Here is a 24,744-nt window from a genome sequence, read left to right as displayed (position 1 = left end):
TATATATTGGACGGCAGCAGATATTCAGGTTCCCTGTTTAAATTATTCTTTCATGTCAATTGTTTGTAATAATTTGCAACTTTTATAATTGCAAATAAATAAATTTATCCTGGCATTTTTTTAATCAATAAATGGCCGAGACCTGGATTAATTATTATATGTTGAAATTAATTATTATTAAGTGTTAAGCTCAAGTAGGCTCGAACCTAAGACCTCCCACATGGGAGGATCACAACTTCCGTTGTGTTGTAGGCACTTGCCTTATTTATCCTGGCATTGTTAGTAGTTTCAAATTGTATTATTTCTTATGAGCATTTATATATTCTGGAGATTGCGAAAAGATCATATATCTCAAAACACAAGAAAAAATAAAACTTGCAAAGTAAAAGAACCATTCTTCAGCATAGTTTGGGAGTGAACCAGCAAGGCTCTCTTATATTTCTAATAATCTCACTTCTTTCTATCCAATGATCCTTCACTTTACCATGGGGTATGCTTGGATAGGATCTTTGTATTAACAATGTCTCAAAGGAATATGATACTTCTTAATAAATATGACTAGCCAATAAGCAAGTGTTATCTCTTTATTTCCATCAACTAACAATGCAAATATTGTAGGAACCACGATCAAGATGCACAAAAGAGTACATATGTGTGTACTAAGACGATCAATCTTAGACATGACATGAGGCTAATGTCACGGAAGGGACACTCACTGGATAGAGGAAGATGGCAAACAAAGGCAAAACATCAACCCCCCATGGCACTTTATCAGAGTAGTGCATGTACAATCAGGCACAAGATATAATGAATCCCAAGAATACAATATTCTGCATGAGTGTCCTCAGATGACACTACTCAAATCAAAAGACAAAACAAGGCAAACAACTAAAACGAAAATGCAGATACAATATGGCACTTTATCTTAGTGCGTTTGCAAGAATGCTTACAAATGGTGTCTAAATAGATTAGAAGAGACATAAAACAAATACAATAGATAGTACAAGTCATGATGAATCATCTGAAGCAAAGAAATCAATCCCCGGACCTAAAACAACCAAGTCATCCACCAGAATGCAAAAATGTAGAAGTTTGAATAGAATGTGCCTGGAGCAGAATTTGGAAAAACAACCAACATCATTGAAAAGAGGTTGGAAAGACCTTTCCAATGATATAAAAAATTCCCAAATCGGAGATCGGATGCTCAAGATATGTATCCCGGAGTGCAAAACTGAACTCCTGATTTTGCCAGCAGAAAAAACTATCAAAAAAGCATCAAAACTGAAAATTAACTATACAACTATGACGGGCTTGGAACCAGCTTTTCGACGATATCTTGTTTGCGAACAACGGAATTCGTATGCCCAAGATATGAGCAAAAAACTGAAGGTAGGTCCAAATAGAGGCTGTGAGAAGGTGACAGGAAATGTTGATGAAGTGCTGATGTGGTGTTGATGTCAGCAAGTGATGAGTCCAAATTTGACGGTCAAATGGCCATTGAGGCAAAAAAATGTCAATAAAAGACCCCTACCGGTAAAAGAAAATTGATTGTTGGAAACATAGCCGAACAAAGAGTCAGTGCCGGATAAAAATCTAGTGGCCAGAAAGAGTGTATGTGCCAAAAGATCAAAAATTTCTTAATAAAAACTTTTGCATGGCAATACAAAAAAAAAACTCTCTTAAAAGTCATGAGAAATGTGAAAAAAGGGGGTGCCCACAAAATATGACATGGTAGGCCAAGGTGGGGATTGGAGCAGAGTCCAAGTACAAAGCTCTGAAATCAGTGGAGCACCATACAAAAAATGGCGCCATAAAGTTCACACCTTTTTAAAGAAAAAATCACCAATTAACCAAGGTGGAATCGATGCATGCAAGCCAAAAAATAGAGTTGGCTTGGAAATAACAACATCATTGCCAAAAAGCTGCTTCCATGGAAAAACGCAACCGTGTGTATATTTAAATGACCAAGTGTGATCTGTCATCCCAACTTAGGGATCATCTGTGCTGATCTACTCTTTCTCACATTGCACTCCATCTATGCCATTGGATTCACTCATCACCGAGCATCAAAAGAAATGCCGCCAATGAGACTAAAAAGCCAACTGCCTCAGGAAAAACACCAATCATGGGCAAAAATCACCGATGAGATAGAGCATTGAAACAAATCAATGAAAAGCCAACTATAAAACACAAGTTGCTGCCCAACAAGGTGGGTATGGGTAGCACGCAACCACTATAAAACAATGCAATCAGCCCAAAAAAAGTAGCTCCTTCCTAAAAAAACACAGCTTTCACATGTGAATATCATATGGTGTGGCTTCCAAGGGAAAAAAGGCATGTAGATAAAAAAGTGTCCACCAAAAATTGCATGGGCCGTTGTTGTGGACCTACAAGGAAAGGTTGACATGGCCTTTGCTTTGGAGAGGGGTCACGCTTGTAATGAAGCATTGATGTACAGATAGCCCACAAATCATTCTACCAAAAAATCTCAGGAAGCTCCTCTTCTACCTGCCCTACAGAATGAATTTAGGCCAATCACAATGTCAAAAAATAAGGCGTGATCACCAAATGTCCATCAAAACCAACTATGCAAGGATTGAGAAACTTGCACTTCTTCCCATAAAATGTGTAGAGATTCATAAGTCACAGGCTCAATGACAAATCATAGACCCAAAGGCCGAAAAATCCTTATCAAACAGCTTGAGAGGTGCAGATTTTAAGGAAGCTGCTAACACAAAGAATAGGCCCACAAAGGAGAGGTGGCTGCTTGGAACTAGGAGAAGGGATGCATGGGAGGAAGACAAACAAGATATGTGGATGCCACGTAGAAGAGGCTACAGATCCCAACAAAAATGGCAGAGGGTACTCTTCATGTAGAATACTGCCATTGCTGACTATGTTTGCAAATCCATCAAGGCTGCTGCTCAAGGGTGCTACTAAGTCCAAAAAAAAAAAAGCAATCAAAACTTGATTACATCACCAAAGGCTAGGGGAGGAGATGGGGCCGCTAAATACAAGAGGATGCCTTTAAAATTGCCCAATCGCATGAAGATGTTGAAAAAATTAGGAATCTCCAAACTTCTGTGACTTGCTGGCCAGCACGTGGGATCCTAAAAAACTCCTCCAAGCAGATGTCGTGAAAGAAGAGGCACGACCCAATAAGAAGGCATGTTTGGTGGCCCATCTCCAATGCAAATAAAGCACACACAGAGAGCGGGAGTGCTGAGGGGTCCTACTAGCCTTGCTAGTCTTTCCTAAGACAAGGCACGGGCCAGTTGAAGAGTTGCGCAAGTCCAAAAAACCCTCGACCTCCAAATATGCACAATCTCCAAAAGTAGGTGCAACCCTCGCCTCGGTTTGCGTGCCCAGGTCAAAACAACCTGGGTGCAAAAACATTTTGCCTCAAATTTTGATGGCCAAAATGGATGTATTTTATATGGAAATGGGGGTTTTCGAGCACTCTGAGTTCAATGGTGATGTCCGTTTTTGCTCAAAGTGCCTCAAAAAATAGGTCCCCCTCAAATCCAATACAAAATCCTCTAAAAGCCACAGATCTAAAAACCGATGCCAAATCTCTCACAAACAAAATAGGGGCATGAAGATCTGGAGCTTTGATACCATGTTGAAGTTGATGAAAGATCAACCCAACTCCCAAGAATCAGCGACATGCAAACACTTGTCACAGAAAGAGAAGCAAAAAGCTATTGAGACTGGAATTGCCAGATCCATAGATGAGACATTCTTGATGAACAAAAAAGAGATTGCTATTATCAACAATGAAATAATCTCAATTCTTAGTTAATTTTTACAATGAGAGATTATCCTTATAAAGGAGATCGAAACCCTAAAAAGGTCTAACCTAAGTTACATCATAATAATTAATAAAAGAAATTAATTATTAGATGCCTAAAGTTTAGCTTTAGTAGACTAGAGCTAATTAGAAAATATCTAATTACTCTAACAAATATTGGCTCTTTCAATGTACATGCTTGTAGACTTTTGATGCCCAATTTGAGTACTTTCAGATTATAGTAAGAATAAGATATAAATTTCCCTCGTTTCTTATAATCCAATGCCTAAAAGAACATTGCTTAGTTTGATAGATCCAAAATGATTATGACATAAGTAGAGAATGTTCAATGATTTTTTGTGAGTTTCCTTAATCACGTAAAGTCTTCTATTGGCTGAGCAACTGGAAGTGTTTACAGCAAAGTAACAAGAATTGGAATCAGATTGGAATTGGCAAGGCTGAATCGAATCGCGAATCGGCTATGAATCAGAATTGCATCAGCCACAAATCGGCAAATTAAAAAACCCTTGAAATTTAGAGATTTTAACAATTTACAGTTTATTTCATGCACCTTTTATTGAATATAACTTAAAAACACTGTAACATCATCAAATAAAAGCTAAAATACATAAACATAGAACATAAATGATAAATCCATCACATACGCAACTACGTTACACATAAAATGTAAAGTGTAGCTTAAGTAAATAGAAATCATAGGATTATAATGAGTCAAATCATAGAATGTATGTAAGATGAAGATCCATAAGACATCAAATCATAAATGTGTGTAAGATGAAGAATCAAGATCCATGAAACATATTTCTATCAATATTTGTAAATGTATGTCTATTAGTATTTGTAAATGCATCCTTTTTTGATGCTCTTCCTTCTTGCTGATTGCAAACCTGTGGTTTTTCTTTTCTCTTCTTCTCTCTCACCTTTCCTCTCTTCTACTCATGCTAAACAATTAGAAGACACTTGAAAGAGGAAAGGCCAAAAAAAATATTAAAAAAAGATGTGTTTTTATTAAAATTTGACTTGCATTTTTCCCTACCTATGTGGCTGATATTTCGTGATTCACAGAATCAGTTCAGTGGTTTTTTGCATGAATCGCTGAACTGATTCACCGGTTCCAAAAAATCGGGAACCATGAATTGAATCACCAAACCAGTGATTCAGGCAATTTCATGGCGATTCTTGTTACTATGGTTTACCGTATATCCTATTTGATTGGATTAAGCTTCTCCTTTGATGGTATATTTGCCTTGCTTAATTAGAATGTTTACTGGCTGGACTGTGTAAAGCTATGATGGAACTTTGCTGCTTCAATGATGTAATCCCATAAAAGCTGATTGTGTGTTATGCTTTCTGACTGAACTTTCTAAATTGCTGATTGTAAGTTGTTTTCTTGTTCAATCCAAAGATCTCCGATATTGTTTAAACCAGTTCCGAAAAGATCACAAATGCTTCAATCTCTAATTTACTGTCACTGTTAAGCTACTGGAGAACTGGAGTTATGAGTATGTAGTGTTGGTTTGCACAGAACATTTTAATAAAAATCTCAATAATTCACAAGTTTCTTAAGTCGCTCCTCTCATTTGTGATTTCCACGAATAGAATTTTACAAAGATATGCCCCCAAAACACTTCATTGCTAGAGCTATAATAATCATGCAGCAATAGCAATCCGATATTCTGGCCACAATGGAATCCCAAATCAAATATCTACCTCCAGTTTGGACTCAATGACATCAAGCAGAAAAAATAAAAGAATCCATGGCTCCCATAAATTGGTATTTTATTTTTTTTGATTTTAGCCTAAAAAAAGACACAGTAATTATTTGCACTCAGGTCTCATTGTGGAATATTTATTGTAGAATGTTTTTTTCCTATTATTCTCAATGTATTCTTCCAAACGTCTTTGTATCTCCGAACTTAAGTAAGTGCAGACTGCAATAGAAAGCCAATAGGATTATGGTTGCTGAATAGGTGGTCTTTGCTGTTTTGATGTGGGTATCTTCAGAGCTTTCCAGTGGTCAAATAAGGGTCTTAGACTGCAACCTTCAAAGATCTTTAGAGATGCAACTCCCAACTAATAGCTTCAAGCAATTATATTTTATAATGTATTATTCTCCCATCCAATGTAATTGCTGATTGAATATGTATACAATTTCCCGGTTGGATGATTGAGTGCTGACCATGCTTTTTCTTCCAAAAAATCCCCTTACTGTTTGAGTGAGATCTACCCTTATATAGCTATGAGGAGATTCAAGTGTGGGGTAGGACTCAACATATTGCACCCTTTTAGATCAATTTGAATATCACAGTTTACTACTTAAATTAGTTAATAGATTATTATTTTAGTTTCACACTTCCTGTTAAGGCTTATACTCTTGTTCTATGCCGGCCAAGTATTGGTTAATATAATGATGTATTAAATCCGCATTAAACATTCAAGGCTTGATGCCAAAGAGTAATATCGTGAATCATTTTGACTTTATTGAGCGGTTTGATGATTATAGAATTTATGATTGTAAATTTAATAATTATATTTATTTACATTTTAATTGTTATTATTTATTATTGTTTTGGTATCATTATTCATGACATAAACAATAGTTTGAATAATAATATTTGATTTTATGCGTGATATATATATATATATATATATATAATATTTATTAATTCTTATTCTCAAGAAGGGGACATTGAGCGGTTTGATGATTATAGAATTTATGATTATAAAATAATAATTATATTTATTTACATTTTAATTGTTATTATTTATTATTATTTTTGTATCATTATTGTTATCATTATTCATGACATAAATGATAGATGAATAATAATATTTGATTTTATGTGTGATATATATATATATATATATATCATATTTTATTTATTAATATTAATTAATTATTATATTTATTAATTCTTATTCTGAAGAAGGGGACATTGCATCTGTGTTAAATGCAGCAGAAATATTAAAGTCGTCCCTCTGTTTTAATGCAGCAGCTGCTACTATTTTCAAACATAGCCCTAATTATCAGAAGGCAGCCTCTAGAATGGCTGCCACAGCTCTATATGATCAGCAGCTAGGTCCTTTTGGCCTCAAGTGGCATCTCAGTGTCAACAGCAGCCTCTTAAAACACAAACGCAGATCTATTTAGCAAGTTCTGCATTCATAAATGTAAGAACCCCTAGCCTTTTGTAGTTCAATAATTTCTCTATAATACCTCAATTTCTGTAACTAATCAGTAGTTTGACATTTTGTCAAACAGACGGCAAGCAAATTCAGTTATCACAGTCATATATATGTTTTAATTTTTTATTATCACAGCACTAGGAAATGTACTTGACTACTCATAATTCACCAGATGAATCAGACTTCCAGATTTTGGCATTGATAAATTACTACACATCTTATATATAGCCCTTCCTTAGGTATTTGTATACAAAATTCTGAATTGGAAATATTATCAACAACTATTACTGAATCAATAGAACTGAAATGATATTATTAACTTTGTAAAATAGAACCTGCTGACAGTATTTGGTCTGCAATTTATTAACAGTAGTAGATGAATGATGCCCAACAACTGAAATATGAGCACCTAAAATTGCAGTTACAGGCTTGCAAGAAAATCACCCAGTTATGACAGCGGTTATATGCCCAGAATGCAGATCAATCTCTGCACACTAATCATCTCCCTTACAATGTGATTGCAGACACTGACTATGAGATCATGGGTACAGGAAAACAATAATGAATACCAGAAAACGCTGTCAATGAGCTGATACCATCCACAGGTTGATTGTGGCAGAGAATCGACACACATACAGTCTCATCAAGGTGCTAGTCACCCCTGTGCAAATGTCAATGTTCTCCTAACCACAAATGCCAACTCCCTCCACAAAATGCAGGTGGTAATGATGGCTGCAGACCTCCAAAACCAGAATCACAGGTGCTAGGAGAATCACACCCGGCCTTCCAGAATGACATCTCAGCATTTGCCATTGATTGTGGACTTTAATAATGCCAAAATCGTGGTCTTCTGGTGGGAAACGGTAGCCTGATATGCACAGATCAAACCCTTAAAATGCAGATGCAGGTAAATGAAAGAAATCTCTAGTTGATCTCTGCCCAACTTCAATATCAATCTCCAGCAATTAATCATCTCCTTAGCAACAGTATGCAACAGTAGGAGACACAAATTCTTAAACCAATCAAATCTCCCAGCCACAGTAAAGACAGTAGGGAAATAACAATTGCAATACCTCAGCTGCAATTGCACGATGAATCAAGGAGATTCAGTGTCCAGGCCAGATCACCAAACCCCTAGACCTCAGCAATGGCACAAAACCAACAACTCAGAAAAGCCTCAAAGAAACAAAAGCAAATAATATTCAATCGATGCTTTTTCCATTGAAATGAGCTCATATTTATAATTCCTTGTTGGTAAAAGTTTTCCAAAAGAACTCAACTTCAGAAACTGCAAAAGTTTCCCAAAACAACTTAGTTCCTGAATCTTTCTAGCACAACTCTTTTAGTAATATCTCTTAATGACATTATTATAATAAAATATTATTGTTATAATAATGCGACGTTAATAATTAAATAGTAAATTAGAGCTCACACAATTAATAACAACCACCACTACAGGTGATGACCAATTGCCAAAGCCACTGACTGCACTGCCAAAAATAGACTTATTAAAAATAGTATGTCCACAACTGGGACTCCCTAATCACCCTGTCAGCTCATGAGGGTCGCTATAATGAACTAACTCAATCATCTGTAGAATCTTGCCAAACATGGGGAGATTACAATAAATCATTACCCAACACTGCAAATTCTCTCTGAGACTAAACATTGAATCATCCTCCCAATGCAGTCACCAAATTAAGCTCATTCATAATCTATGGATGAGATTATCTCTGGCACGATTCACTGGCTCTCACAATTCACCAATTCACAAAAATCAAATGGACAATAGAATGCTTTTTCCCAATACAAATACTTTCAATGCAAGGGAAAAAGCATTCTATTGTCTTTTCTTGTGTATTTTCTTTCGAGTGTATTTTCTTTTATGATGTTTGAAATATAATATTCGATTATATTTCCTGTCAAGACTTAGGTGCCATAATGCACTATTAAATAAACATTTCATGAACTTAGCACTTAATAACAACCTCACTTAATTTTTAATCAAGCAAAGACTAATTAATAATCAATATCGAAATCAAAGGCTGATTAACTCCTCCGGATGAATAACTCATAATGCAAATACTCACTGCATATGTCTGATGCTTAAGTGCCCTACGATAATAGCAAATGGGCCAACTGAAGAATGAATTGATCACTATAGACACTATGAGTCTAGGTGCCCTTGCCAGATATAGTGACTCCACAATAATGTTGTACTATAAATAGTAAGTCCCTAAATAACGAATCCAGTCGATAATACTAAATCTCAACATTGCCACCAAGTTGTTTAGGCAACCTACTAAAGATAAAAACTGACTTTCCCAAAATAGACACTTAGTATTATTAATTGTGCCAATCTAACCAAAACTAATAAAAATTCTGAACATCATGGACCTTTGGAGTGGGCAAATGGCCTATGGTGCTGCCAACTGGGATCCTAGTTGGACCCTCTATCCATCTGATTAGCCTATGAGGGTCAAATAATAGACTAATCCCACAAGCTCTGATGCTCATGAAAAACTGGGGACATTACAAGAAACAAGATTCCATTTCAACAATTTAGCTCTTTTAGTAATCCCCCATATGTTGTTTTGAGAAGTTAAACATTTGGTAGGTTTTTGCATCCCATTGCACTTTGTCTGACCTGTTCTACCTGTTGGTTCTTGGTAAAGTAGCTTATTGATTTCCCCTTTGGTGAAGAGCTGTTCCCTCAATTTTTATAATTTAAGCTTAGTTTCCTGTAGTAAAATCATGAGGAAGCTTGGTTTTGTTATTATTTTGAGGAAGGTTGGTTTGGTTGCTCGGCCTGCTGTGGAACAGTTTGGATCCTTTGTGGAGTGTTCCCAAGGTTCCACAGAATCTTATTGGGGTTGAATATGAAATTGTTTCGGTTATGAATGCTCTTACCATAATTTGACTGTCATATAAATGAGGTCTTTGATTAAGTTGCATGCTTTTCACTGCTCTCTCTCCCTGTTTGATTGGTCTGTGAGCAGATAGGAGAGGCATTCTTTTTCAACTTGTCTATTCAGATGACATATTTGATATCAGAAAGGATATTCTCAAAGCTCATTAGTTTTTCTCCCTTAATACCCCCTAGCTTTAAGAGCATTTGATGTGTATGGAGTTGCTCAAAAGTGACGCTTCCTGCATCTTCTCATCTATTGAGGACACCAAGGCAGAATGTTGACTCTGAGGCTGCTATTTATTCCCTTGCAGAATTACCATTCCTGTGTAGGGGTTATTCTTCTGAGAATATTCTTGGTAAGTAACCCAAATCAGATGCTTAGAAGATAAGTTGTAGGCTTGAAAGTTGACATTCATGGTTTCATAAACAACCCAGTTTTATTCATTAACTATAGGATTCTCTGGAACTCTCGTTTTGTATTCTAATGGAAAAGATGGCTATGAAATATCCTCTGAGAATCATGATGTATGTATGGAGCTTGAAGGTTTTCAGTTCTCAACTATCCAAAGAGTCAGTGTTTTAGGACCGAAATAAGCCCCTATGATTGGAACTCAATGCTTTCTGTTTTACTATTTAGTACCACAATCAAGGGGAAATTAGATTCTTGTTCAGATATCCATTTTTGGGTAGCATATATTGCCTCCTTGGATTTGAAATGCTGCTTGTATTGGCATTGAGTATGAATTTCAGTTTTTTTGGCAGATCTTCTCCTTAAGGGCACAGTGTGATCTTGAAGTGCTGTTGCTTTGAAAGAGGATTTATATAATTGAGGAGGCCATGGCCTTGAGAGGAACTGGATGGGCATCAATGGTAAAAAGGATCATATCAGAAGAGTTGAAAGAAGAATATGAGTTATGTCGAAGCAGGATAAGGCAAAATCTTTTGAAATCTTCAGGAAACAATTTTTAACTTTCATTTCCACAATATAGCATGCTTCTCGAGTTTGATGCTCAATAGGAAATGGTCAGCTATATGAGATCATGTCAATTTCATAGTTTAATGAAGTTTTTGCTACTACTTATGGTAATATTGAATGCAAGACATTTTGAAAATAAGAATGTAATCATGGATCTGGTCATGTATCTAGAATAGATTTGTGTTGTGTAGATAAAATTTACCTGGATATTGGACTCTAAGTTGATATGTCATCCTAATAGGCTTCTTAGTGAATTGGCCTGTGTACCGCTGCCAGGCTTCTGCCTGTTGTATCTTGCCATGTTTTTGTAACGCTTCATGGTGTAATATGTGATGAATACGCAGTGTACTATTTCAAGAATTTTAAGTCCTTATATCCTTTAATATTTTTCTTGCTTCTCATCTCCATTCACTGTTTTCTTAGTCTCTATCCATCAATTCATTTAATGAAGCTTTACGCAGCTTAGTTGTGGTTGCAGCCACTTTGCTAAATAATAAATATTGAAGGCAAGACATTTTGACAGTAATCATGTAATTATGGATCTGGTCGTTCCATCTAGAATAGATGTATTTTGTGGAGATATAAATTTCCTCAGATTTGCGTCCTAAGCTGATGTGTCATTTTTGCATGCTTTTATATTGAACTGTTCTATATAAACCTGCCAGGCTTCTGTGCATTGTATCCTGCAATGTATTTATCATTATCCTACTTCGCAATGTAATATGTGATGCATACTGTTAAGAACACAATTTTTTTTCAAGATCTTAAAGTCTAATATCTTTTCATATTGTCCTTGTTTCTCCCTGAACCCTCTTCCTCATCTCAGTTTATCTTTATTCACCTATTCAGATAGCATGAAGATCTATACAACCTGTCCATGGTTGAAACTATGGTTATTTTTCTACTTACAGAAAGCAATAGAGCGTGAAAACCTCAATAGCCCATTGAAGGTGACAGAATTCCATATCACAAAAGGATAGCTAGAGCAGTGAATAGAACCAAAGAGCGGAGGTGTCTGGAGACAGCGTGACTGGACAAACACAAAGGAAGATATACTATTAAGAATACGCCAATACATTAGAAGAATAATATAAATAGGGAAGAGATACATAACCAAGATATTTACAAGTGATAATAGTGTGAGCTCCTATAAGGTACAATCAAATTGGTTAGCAAGGATCGGCACCAATTATTAAATGGTAGACATTCTTAGTGTTATTACAAAGGTCAAGTTTACTTCGTAGAGGGCATTCAAATTTGAATGTCAAGTTTCTCATAAGGAAACTAGAGACTAGAGGGCATTTATAGTTGAATGTCGGGATTCCCAAATGGGATCCTCATAGAGAGAGATTTATAGAAAATCTCTAAGAGACAATATATATATTGTAGTGGTCAAACATATGTGTATTTCAGAGATAAGAGACTTGGTAGAGGTGGGATCTCTACCAAGTAATGTTTCTAGAGATCTCAAAGAGGCCTAAGGCAGATGCTCTTTTAATGATAGTCATCTAATCGAGATATAGTTCTCATCAAAGGGTTAGATGGTTTGAGAAAGATCTCTTCTGAGGGATTAGGAGGGGTGGTATGGGTAAAATTTTAGATAAATACTTACTAATTCAATGTTTTACATGCAAATTTCGATGTTGTACTAACAATTTGTTGCTGGGTATAGCATTTGATCCTAACCCGGATTGGGGACATTACAGTGGTATCAGAGCATGATCCTGCCATCTTGCAGGGTAAAAGATGGACGTAATCAATAAGAACAAAACTAATATGCAATCCAACTTTGGTAATAAAAAATAATAATAATAATAAACAAAGAAATTTGAGACATTCTATTATCAAGTTTTTTTGATAGAATATAAAAGGACACCACCATCCAAGACCAACCTCGATGAAGCCTAGAGAAAAACTTGTGCCAAATCAAAACACAAAATTCAATTAGTAAACGACAAAAAGAAAAAAACAGATCATATCATAAGGATCTGTACAAGGTTGGAGTAAGTAACTCCACAATAAAAAACATCACATCAAAATTTAATCAATTACATGTATTCTACACTTATTACATAATGTTGGTTGAGAATATTGTGCTCGTTAAAGGTAGATACAAAAACATTAAACTATTGGCATAAGGATATTGAAGCAATGAAATATAATATAAAATGTTATAAATAAAAATGTGATTAGAAAACTGGATATGCAGCTGTATAAGTAACTAACAATTATACTATTAGCAATATTTATGCATATTACTAAGTTAGAAATACTTATTGATTCCAAATGAAATAGTTGAGATAGACTTAACATGAGATGTTGGGGATTGGTAACCTAAGGTATATTTTTCCATTTTAGAAATAATGGTCCACTTAGATTTCCAAATCATTTTTACATTCAGAACTCAAAAATAGTTATCGATTAATTGTGAATTGCTTGAGGACAAGCAATTTTGAGAGGGTAGGACTATGATATCCCAAGTTTTATAAATATATTTTAGAGAAACCAAATAATTGATTAAAAGAATATATTTAATAGAATAACTAAATGATTATGAGTAAATCAATAATATATCAATTTAATCAAATGATTCATATAAGTGGACCAATAGTAATAGTTAATCCTTAATTAAAGTTAAATTAATAATCAAATATTATTTTATTTTTATACATACTCTAAATAAGAACCAAACAAATTATAATTAACAATTAATGAACTAAATAAACTAAACAACTATTGACATGAATGGTCATGTCCCGTGAGATGGCTGCGGGCAGTATAAAATCTACATCATTCTGACCAATTGAGGGGGAAGAAAAAAAGGTGTTATTTAGAATATTTGGCAAACACTATATTTGGATCATCGAACATAGCAAAAACAAACAAATCCACACCCATAAGACATCAATGGTATAAGGAGACATCCATATTCTAAAGGAGAGAAGACAAGCAAATACGATCACCTTTGGCAAAAGGTGATATTGACAACAGAGCAATTACAATGGCATAACACAACAAATAAAAATAAATACTATTTTAGAAGTTGATGGAACAAGATGGATCGAGAGGAAGGACAAAAACAAATAATAAATCCAAACAATATAGACGGCTAGCAGGCATCGCAACATATAACCATCAGATGATAGGAAGATGTCAAATGATATAGAAGACACAAACTCCTGCCATTGTGGATGTGTGACTAGTAAATAGAAAACCCACGAAAGTAAATAGACACTTATAATAAAGGAAGAAATCAATATAGTAATGTACGTCATTGCACATAGTCACTGGACAATAAATCAAAGACAATTGTTGCATGAGCATCATCAGGACGATATGCAGTCAAAAGTAATAGAAGAGACAGAAGATAACCTTACTAGAATCTTAGTCACACTAGAAGACATGCTAGAATAAGAAAGGAAAGCCATGAAACCATGAGTTGAACACAATAAATAAATCCTAGACACCTAAATGTGCAATGAGACATCAAAAGCATTGTGAACTAAACTTTGCAATCCGTAAGCAAGGTATATATCTATACATGATGTCAAGAATAGTGTGTTCTGAAATTTGAAAGGGAACATAAGACATATCTTCACCCTCCAACATGAAATAGTCAAATTAACCTTCATTGCCACCAAGGGGATGTTAAGGATCATCGAACATTCCAATTAGACCTTCAGAGCATGGCAGGGGAATACACTACAGACAATCATTGTTGGCCCAAGAAGATACGACTCTGATAAAGATGGATTTTGCTGCACCTGGCATTAAGACAAAAATAATAATCAAAGAGTACAACAGACATCCAAACCAAGCCAATAACATCGAACGAGCTCCAGCCATTTTGGATGGGTCACTAGCCAATAGAAAACAAGCGGAAATAGTATCGCATGAGAAAATAGAAGAGAATTAAGATTGATAACAAAGACATACAAAAATTAAACGTGGTCAAATGAGAGCGGCGAAGATTCCTAAACATTGAACACCAGACAAAGACAAATGGAAGAGAGCATCATATAATATTAATAACCACCATAGCCCATTAAAGGTGATGGAATTCCATATCACAAAAGGATAACTAGAGTAGTGAATAGAACCAAGGAGCGAAGGTGTCTGGAGACAACGTGACTGGACAAACACAAAGGAAGATATACTATTAAGAATACTCCAATACATTAGAAGAATAATATAAATAGGGAAGAGATTAACCAAGATATTTACAAGTGATAATAGTGTAAGCTCCTATAAGGTACAATCAAATTGGTTAGCAAGGATTGGCACAAATCATTAAATGGTAGACATTCTTAGTGTTATTACAGAGGCCAAGTTTACTTGGCAGAGGGCATTCAAATTTGAATGTCAAGTTTCTCATAAGGAAACTAGAGACTAGAGGGCATTCATAGTTGAATGTCAGGATTCTCAAATGGGATCCTCGTGGAGAGAGATTCATAGAAAATCTCTTAGAGACTATATATATATATGTATGTATGTATGTATTGTAGTGGTCAAACATATGCATATGTCAAAGATAAGAGACTTGGTAGAAGTAGGATCTCTACCAAATAATGTTTTCAGAGATCCCAAATAGGCCTAAGGAAGATGCTCTTTTAATGATAGTCATCTAATCAAGATATAGTTCTCATTAGAGGGTTAGATGGTTTGAGAAAGATCTCTTCCGAGGGATTAGGAGGGATAGTCTGTGTAGAATTTTAGATTAATACTTACTAATTCAATGTTTCTGATATATTTTACATGCAAATTTTGATATTGGACTAACAATTTGTTGCAGGGTATAGCATTTGATCCTAACCCGGAAGTGGGGACATTACAATATGAGATATATAGCACATGCCTCTGTTGGTTGTATTAAAGTTACAATTCACAGGACCCTTTTCTGGATATTACCTTTACTTTGATGGTTCAACAGTTCAAACTTTATATAGCTCATATTTCTAGTAATATAAGCCCATGGGCAGTACATTGCAGGTCTACAGAGATAAATGAATTATGTGGTTTCATTTACTCGATTCTTATGTGCATGACTTTATTTCACTAAAATTAAAAGTAATTAATTTTTTAACTCACAGGGTGGGAATTCTGGATCAGAAGTAGAACCTCCTGTGAGCCCAGGGCTGTCCATGGAATGCATCATTGAGGAGCTTCAGTCACGAATAAAAAGGCTTGAACGATGGCATATGTTCAATACGGTAGGTATTTTCCAGATCATCACATAAACATTTTTCCTTATGGGTTGCTCTCTTTATATGCATGTCAAATAAATACATAATTTGTTAGTAAATGGAAACTGAAAAGCATTCAACTATTTCTTTACTCTTTTTTTCATAATTTAATTTCTCCTATTTCCATGCATATGATATGTTTTTTTTATCAGTGATTTTCATGCATATGATATTGTTTTGTGCTTATGAATTTTTTATTTTTGGTTTTTTAAGAAACACATGGTATTTTGCGTCAGAGAACAAGATGATATAGCAGCTGAATATGTTTTTATTTCCTCTTGAAGGTTTCTTCCTTCTTATCATAGATCTTGCAAACTGTAATTTTAAGTAAATTCAAACATGGTGTTTTTCTAAGCACAGTATATTTGGTCTTATAAGAATTATGGTAATGTAAATTATTAAATAATATTTTCATGATGGAATTTTTTGTTCCTTATAAAAATGTTCAGCAGACTCAAATTATTATCTGTTTGCTTGCAATTTCTGTGGTTCTATGCATATTTTGTGCAGGTATTGTGGACATTCCTCATATCTGCTCTAATTGGCTATGCAATGTTTCAACGAAAACGGAGAATGCACTGAATTCATTTTATAATTCAATTCTTTGCAATGGGAATATTTTGACTTCATGTGTAGTTGCACAAGTATCAAAGTCATGATAATTCTTTCTTGTACATGCACAAAATAAGGTCCTTGATTCCAGGGCCTTCCAGATGATGACGAAAACAATAGGCAAAATATGTTCAAAGAAATTGTTTTCCTTCTGAGTTTTCCAAAGGGAAGAACAAATATATTCCAAGATCCAAGATACAAGGTCCCTATCGATGTTTGTGCTTTATAATTCACTTAACAATGAATTTCAATTATTACCAATGAAACTCTCATTCAGGAAGGAAAATATCATTTTTGCTCACATTATACATTGGGCATTTACCTCAAAACATACTACAGATTTTCTCCAGTGATAGAAATGTAATTTTACAATCAGTTTCAAATCAAAATTTATATTGCCAATTCTTCTTGAACTTTTATTTTCCGAAATCTTTGAGATAATTTGTTGCTATAACTTATCAGTTAGATTCAATTTTTTTGCCTCTCTCAAAGAATGTGGAATTTTATTTTCCTGCCCTTGTAGCAGTCTCACTACTGCTGCTCTGATGTTTGAACAATGGTTTAAGACAAGCATATAGAATCACAATATAAGAATGAATTTGGATTTGATGCTTCAAGAATTGCCTCAATGGTATTGACTTTAAAGTGAAACTAACCAGAGATGGAGCTTGAAACTGTTGGTATACTTACCAACATTCCTCCACTTATAGTTACCACAAATAGAGGAATGAGAAAGAACAAACTTACAATCTTCTTTTCTTGTTACCTTCTTTATGTTTTCTAATAATTCACCACAAATTGAGGAATGAGAAGAACAAACTTACAATCTTCTTTTCTTGTTACCTTCTTTGTTGTTTTCTAATTATTTGCCATTTACACCCAGTCAAGTCGAATCATGACAAAACAATGGTTGCAAGTGAGTCTTGATGTTTGTATGCTGATTTAGGGTGACTGCTCGATGTGTGGTTAAGAAAGCTTCTCCACTCTAGGCATTCTTAACTCTACTAAGAAAGTTCCCTTGACGTTATGATTATTTTTAAATAAGTGTGCATTGAGGTTGCATTCTTCAAAATTTTAAATCATCATGCATAAGACTGAAATTGATGCAGAAAACGAAAGTGAATTTTTTTAATCCCGGTTTGTGTGAGGTAATTAATTCCTACTTGTTGACCATGAAAGGAAAAAAAGAAGTCAATTATGTCCTCATCTCCTTATGTTCTCTTTCATTCTAATGATGGACCACAGAGCGTGATCCAAAATGTTTATGATAAAAAAAATTTACACAATCAAATCTAGAGACGATAATGGCATTCATATGGATTGAGGAAATCTAATAGCTTTGGGAAAAAAATCAAGTTACAGTGTACACAATTAATAGTATTAAGGAGTTTTATCTTAAATAATGTGTTTTTAAGGAAACATGCATACTAGATCTTTGATTAGTTCTGATTAGGAAAAGTGAATATAGATCGTTTTGATACATAGATGATGTCACAACAAGGACATTTACAACTAAAAATTAGTAAGATAAGACATAATTTTAATTTTTTAGAGTTCTTGTCTGGAATGAGATTGCTTGCATAATAGTGTGGCATCACTTCAGCTGAGCTTCCATTTCTCCTCATCCCTCCCTGCACCTGCTCCCACTAGTAAGCATTTTGTAGCATGTGAATTCTGTTCCATTCAGTTTCTGTTTCATGTTAATATCCTATAATTTTTTAGTACTGCTAATGTTCATTTTTGCTGTGGTCATTGGCTGGTGACAAACCAGGTAGTGCAAGTTGGAATGATCATATTTTGTTCTTTTTTGTTTCTAATGCTGTCACGCTTCACATTCTTTTCTTTTACTGTTTTTTTTAATACGTATATTTTTCATACATTTTGTAGTTTAATCGTTAGAAGTGAACTGTTTTTTTCTTTAAAACTGGGAAGAATACCTGGTTTTTCCTCAGCTTAGTGTCAGGGTATTCAATGATATCTGTTCCACTAAATTTCCCTTTTGTCTCTGCCATGCTACCATAAAAATTAGCAAATTGTTTCTAAGGGGTTTTATTACTAATAATGTGTTTTTAAGGATACATGCATACTAGATCATTGATTAGTTCTAACCATAGTAACGTGAATCGGAATCGTATCGGAATCGGCACGGCTGAATCGAATCGTGAATCGGGGGTGAATCGCCGGTGAATCGGCGATGAATCGGCAAATTTGAAAAAACCCTTTAAATGTAAAGATTTTAACAATTTATACTTATTTCATGCACCCTTTATTGAATATAACTTAAAAACACTATAACATCATCAAATAGAATCTAACATACATAAACATGAAACATAAAATCCATCACATACGTAACTATGTTATCATTATGTATTAAAATGTAAATTGTATGCTAGCTGAAGTAAATAAAAATCAAATGATCATAATGATTCAAATCATAGAATCAGTAAGATGAAATCATGAAGATCTATAAGACATCAAATCATAAATGTATGTATAAATCTAAGATGAAGATCCATGAAAGTTTGAAACATATGTCTATCAGTGATTCAGTATCACTATCAATATCTATACAGTGTAAACAAAATATAAAAACAAGGCTCCAGCTCAAGCCTCATCATCCTCATCATCATCCTCTAGCTCTGCTGCAGCCTCAACCTCAGCCTCTGAGTATCCAGTTTGCCTATGAGAAAGGCATGTAAGGTAGGTCCTAGAGGACCGCCGAACCATGTCCCCTGCATGGGCAATGGGCTCATGAATAACGTCACTAGGGCCTGCGTCTGTGCGTGCGCGTGTGCGTCTACCAATGCCTGAACGTGCTCTAGCTGCCTCCTCTGCCCTAGCCACAGCCTCAGCCTCTACATCCACCTGGTCAACCCAAGCGCGGTCTTCCTCAGTGAAGACTAGGTCCACGGTCTCTGTGATCCACTCTAATTCTGGATCAATCTCCTCTAGAATGATCAGAGAGGAGTCAGTGCCCAAAATCTGTCTAATCCTAAGACGAAGGTTGTAATGAACAAAGACAAGATCATTCAACCTCTGCACTGTCAACCTGTTTCTCCTCTTCGAGTGGATGTGCTCGAACATGGACCAACTGCGCTCACATCCAGAAGCGCTACTCGGCTGACTCAGAATGCGGATGGCAATTTTTTGAAGGTTTGGGGTTGTGGCCCCAAACATTTGCCACCATCTATTTGAAATAAGGAAAAAATAAAAACAATTAGTCTCATTTACAAATTACAACTCTAAAATTAATGCATTATATAATCAACTTTAAGTTTAGAATCTAGATTCATGAACATTGAATATATTATTTAATTTTTACCTGGCTACAGTGTTGTCTGAGCATTTATGGCCATCCTGCCAGAGAAAAGTGGCCCCTCCTTATTGTTGAACTGGTCTAGCTCAACAATCGCAACAGTGTTATTTTCATCGCTACTCAATCTTTGAATCACTGTGTATAAGCCAGTGAGAACCTCCGCATCCGCCTTGAACTCAGGACGGAAACGAAATGCCGGATTCAGATAGTAAGCTGCTGCGTGGATGGGTCGATGGAGCTGATTCTGCCATCTCCTATCGATGATGTCCCAAATAGGGCCATACCTCTCCTGCACTCCTGCATATTGGGCTCTGATGGCCTCCTTGGCCCTATCCATGCCCTCATAAATGTAGCCCATAGAGGGCTTCTCCCCATCAGCAATTCGTAGCAAAGCTACAAGGGGCTCAGTGACCTACATATAAAGTAAAACAAAAAATTTGAGTCAAAACTTAAATATAAAATAATATAACTTAAAGTAAAAGCAAAATACTAAATGTTAAATTGCAATAAATTTACCTTAAGGATTTCTCTAGCGGGTTTCCAAAAACCATCCTCATCAAATATGCAATCCGCCACATCTAACCCTACAGTGGTCGTAGCATAAGAAGAGCAAATCCACTCCTGCCCAACAAACATGCTCCTCAATCCATCCCTTGATGTCAACAAGGACTGCAAGGTGATGAAATTCGAGGCAAACCTCGTGATACCTGGGCGAGCTAACTCCTTGCCTTTTGTGTACTTCCTCATTGTGCTAAGGACAAATGCATGATTATAAATGAATTTGCATATATTTTTTGCCCTTTCCACACATGACTTGACAAACTCAAGTTTGCCAATTTCCTCCAACAAGAGGTCAATGCAGTGTGCCGCACAAGGGGACCAAAATATGGTGGGGTGCCTCTCCATCAAAAGTTTACCTACAACAATTTTAAGTCAATTAGAAACTCAAATTTCAAAATTCAAATAAATTTATTTTCAAAACTTGCAAAGTTAAAAGTTTACCTGCTGCAACATAATTTGCTGCATTATCCGTCACCAGCTGGATCACATTTTGTTCTCCCACCTCTGCTATAACTTCCTCAATAGCCTCACTTAAATATGTGGCATTTTTCACATGTGCGGAAGCATCAATGGATTTTATGAACATGGTATATCCTACAAGGAACAAAACAATGAATTATAATATTAAATGGATCATTAACGAATTAGCATTCAACAAATCAAAATTTACAATGTATGTAGGAAAGTAGAATGATCAATCACCTCCACAGGATACAAGAAAATTGAGGAGTGTTCTATTCCTCCTATCGGTCCAACCATCAGTCATGATGGTGCAACCCTTTGCAATCCATTCCTTTCGGTTCTCCTCGAGGTCAACCCTCATGTCCTCTACCATCTCATCCAGGAGGTATCCGCTCAACTCAGCCTCAGTTGGGGCTTTAAACCCCGGACCACAAATAGCAACCGCATCTATCATATTCTGCCATTAAGGAGCCCTGTCACAAATAAAAGTTTAGATGTCAAAGACTCAAATTATAAAACAAGTAGATATAATTAAAGTTTTACTTTTACTTTTAATTTTAGCTTTAAAGAAAACAAAGAAAAAAGAATCAATTACCTGGCTGCAATAAATGGAATGTTGCAAAAGTACCAAAATTTGCATATCTCCTTTCTGGCAGCATCGTGAATCTCCTTGTTCAAACCCATGCCCTCAAGCGTGGGTTGGGAACCAGGAGTAGTGCGGGGCACAAAGTAACTATCCATTCTGTTTTTCCGCACTCTAGGCTACAATAGGTTGGTGTGGGACTCCGTCTCAGTATGTGACCGACTAGCACTAGCACTAGCACGAGAAGAACTAGGATAAAAAGGAGGCCTAGAAGAACCCTCTCCAACACAACCTACGGATGCGGAAGCTGATGCAGATGCAGATGTGGATGCGGCTGCGGATGCGAGAACATGGGAGCCAATACCCCTTAACCCTTCAACTTGCATTTTCCTATTTGCTTTGTCTTTTTCAATTTTTTCTAATGCCATTAAGCAAGTGTGTTTTGCCTCAGGAGTTTGGTGAGTGCAAACTATAACATCATGTCCAGGTATAGCAGCAATGTGGAATTTCAATCTATAAATACCCCCGGAAGTTATTTTTTCTTTACAAAACATGCATTTTGTTTGATATTTGGTTCTTCCAGGAAACTCTTCATTATATTTCCAACATTTATCTTTTTTACCCATTGGAATTTGCGAAAAATGAGAGCAAAGGCTGCTGCAATAAATTTTTTTATGTAAAATATCAAAGTTTGAAGCTAATAAAAATTAGAAAACAAGAAACCCTAACTTGCAACTTAGTAAAAATAAAGAGCATTCAAGATTTACACTAAAATTCTTGAAAACTATAGAAATTTAACTAAAAACGCATAATACACTAAAAATTTAACAAAAAATGCATAATACACTAACATGCAAGAAAAAAAATAAGCACTTACCTCTTGCAAATGAGTTGAGGAGTGTTGATATTGGCTCCTTAATGCTCCCAAAGCAATTGATGGGCTCCCCAAATGGCCTGCTGATCTCTTTGGTGCTCCTCCTTCTTGCCGGTTGGAAACCTATGGCTTTTCTTTTCTCTTCTTCTCTCTCACTTTTCCTCTCTTCTACTCATGCTTCACAAATAGAAGGCCCTTTAGGGTTATAACAAAGAGAATAGGTCAAAAACAAAGTGAAAAAAACAAGTGATTTTTTTTAAAATTTCAACTTCCCTTTTTACATGCCGCGGCCGATTCATAGCCAATTTTTTAAGGCGATTTTGGCGATTTTTACATGAATCGCCTGAATCGCCGATTCAGGCGATTCATGGCCCAGAAATCGGCAATACCGATTCACGATTCAAAAGAAATCGCCCAGGATGAATCGGGTCGCGGAATCGCCGATTCAGGCAATTTTTGGGCGATTCTCGTTACTATGGTTCTAACTAGGAAAAATGAATGTAGATCATTTTGATACATAGATGTTACAACAAGGAAAATTACTACTAAAAGTCAGTAAGATAAAGAAATTATTAGATTGTGTTTTTGACACAATTACTACCATGTTCCCTTGCCATCCCCCCACCCTCAACCATAGCTCCCTCATCTCTCACACCTCCACTTTGTATGAAATCCCTGGCTAACTCCCCCTCCATCCCACCCCCTCACCTCACTGTCACCTTGCCATGTTCACCAACATCTATGAGGTAGTTAGATGCATGAACAACAACAGGACCGAGAATGAGGAGGGGTTCCAAACGGAGCTCTTCAAACTTCGCATTACTATCTCGAGGTCTTATCTCACAGTGCTCTTTAACAAAGTGGGTTATATTGGATTTTTGGACTCATGATTGTGACACATTGTCTACCCGATTCATAAGACCGGGCCGGTCTTCGACCTCGACAACTACAAGACCATCATGATTGGGCATACATTGGCCAAGTTGTATGCCACAGTGCTAAACACTGTCTTATCCAAAGTGCTTGACCGTCGGCATTGTCAAGCTACAAGACAAGCTTGGTTTACAAGCATATTACCAAACCATGGATCATATGCTCATTTTCTGGACTACTATTGAGGAGGCTCGGCACCACTCTACGAAAATCTTGCTGCTTTGTAGAGTTTCACAAAGCTTTTGATTATGTTTCTACAATTGTCCTCTTTCAAAGACTTAGAGACATTGGGATTTCGGAGGTCCTTTTGACGGCTACCATGAGGCTTTATGAGTGTGTGGTGGGCAGATTTAGAACCCTTAAGGGGTTTTCAGATAGCATCTAGAGCACATCGGGGTGAAGCAAGGTTGTCCTCCTACTCTTTTTGGTATCTACATTGATGAGTTGGAGACCTTCCTATGCGACTTCTCGCTCCTCGGTGATAGCGGATTTTAATACCAAGTTCGGATCTCCATCTTGCTCTTTGCAGATGATGTGGTTCTCTTAGCCTCCTCCCATGAGGGACTCCAATGGTTGCTTGATGGGTTGCCCTCCTTCCGTACCTTGGTGCAACTAGTTGTGAACTTGGGTAAGACCCTAGTGATGGTCTTCAATTGCTTGAAGACCTTGCACCTCCACAATTAATTTCAGGGTGAGGAGATTGAGATCACTTCCTCCTATACATACTTGGGGGTTGAATTCTCAGGGCCTTGGTTCAACCTGAGGCCTACCATGCAACCCCGGGTGAAAAAAGTGCTTGGCTCCTTGGCTATAGTTGAGAGATAATACTTCAAGCATCACTTTTAGGATACCACGACCAAGATGTCCCTCCTGGTCTCTTTGGTCAAATCGATTGTCCTTTATGATTCCATTGTGTGGGGTCCTCTCCTTGAGTCGGATTGGGCTTCCATGAGTAGTTTCAAACCCTCCTCTAGTGTATTATCAGATGTCACCAGTCCATAGCTCACAATATCATCTTGGCCGAGTTCGAGGCTCATCCTTTCAAGCTTGCCACCATTTTTTATTTGGTTTGGTTCCTCCACCAATTGTGGGGTTTCACAGACTCTTCTGAGGGTCGGTACAAATAGTCCTACTTTGCCTACTCCTTTGAGATGGTCGCAAGGTCCAACCCTACTAGCAAGGCTCGTTGTTGGTTCGCCTAAGTCTTTGTTTTTCTTGGCTTAATTGGGATCTCGATGGACTGTCTTCCTCCCTTTTAATGTTCATTGGATGC

The 24,744-nt window shown here is 36.2% G+C and overlaps 2 protein-coding genes across 6 annotated transcripts in view; one reads left to right on the top strand and one right to left on the bottom strand.

The window, feature by feature from the left end:
• The window catches only part of LOC149535137 (P-loop containing nucleoside triphosphate hydrolases superfamily protein), a 280,366-nt gene extending 263,225 nt beyond the window's left edge, over positions 1–17,141 (top strand). For 3 of the 5 annotated variants that reach the window (XR_016358029.1, XM_089807307.1, XM_089807309.1), the window contains 2 exons: positions 15,975–16,094; positions 16,638–17,141. Coding sequence is in view for 3 of the 5 variants with exons in the window: in XM_089807307.1 (XP_089663433.1) it covers positions 15,975–16,094; positions 16,638–16,709 (192 nt within the window). In the remaining 2 variants the exon portion in view is untranslated. Of the gene's footprint in view, positions 1–15,974; positions 16,095–16,340; positions 16,595–16,637 lie in introns of those variants that run through there. The other 2 variants (XR_016358030.1, XM_089807308.1) reach the window with 1 other exon arrangement.
• Positions 17,142–18,338: 1,197 nt separating this feature from the next.
• On the bottom strand, positions 18,339–21,555 carry LOC149535136 (uncharacterized). The gene is made up of 6 exons (XM_089806114.1): positions 21,322–21,555; positions 21,061–21,213; positions 20,575–20,975; positions 20,104–20,470; positions 18,677–18,744; positions 18,339–18,413 (listed from the first exon to the last, which is right to left on the bottom strand). The coding sequence occupies exons 1-6, from the start codon at positions 21,533–21,535 to the stop codon at positions 18,339–18,341; spliced, it is 1,278 nt and encodes a 425-aa protein (XP_089662240.1). The 5' UTR covers positions 21,536–21,555.
• Positions 21,556–24,744: the final 3,189 nt, after the last annotated feature.

This window comes from Cupressus sempervirens, chromosome 10, assembly GCF_028749045.1.
Source record: "Cupressus sempervirens isolate cs-2001-9-10 chromosome 10, ASM2874904v1, whole genome shotgun sequence".
In the NCBI taxonomy this organism is placed as follows: Eukaryota; Viridiplantae; Streptophyta; class Pinopsida; order Cupressales; family Cupressaceae; genus Cupressus; species Cupressus sempervirens.
Note: the sequence above shows the minus strand (reverse complement) of the source record. Positions and strands in the feature narration are given on the sequence as shown.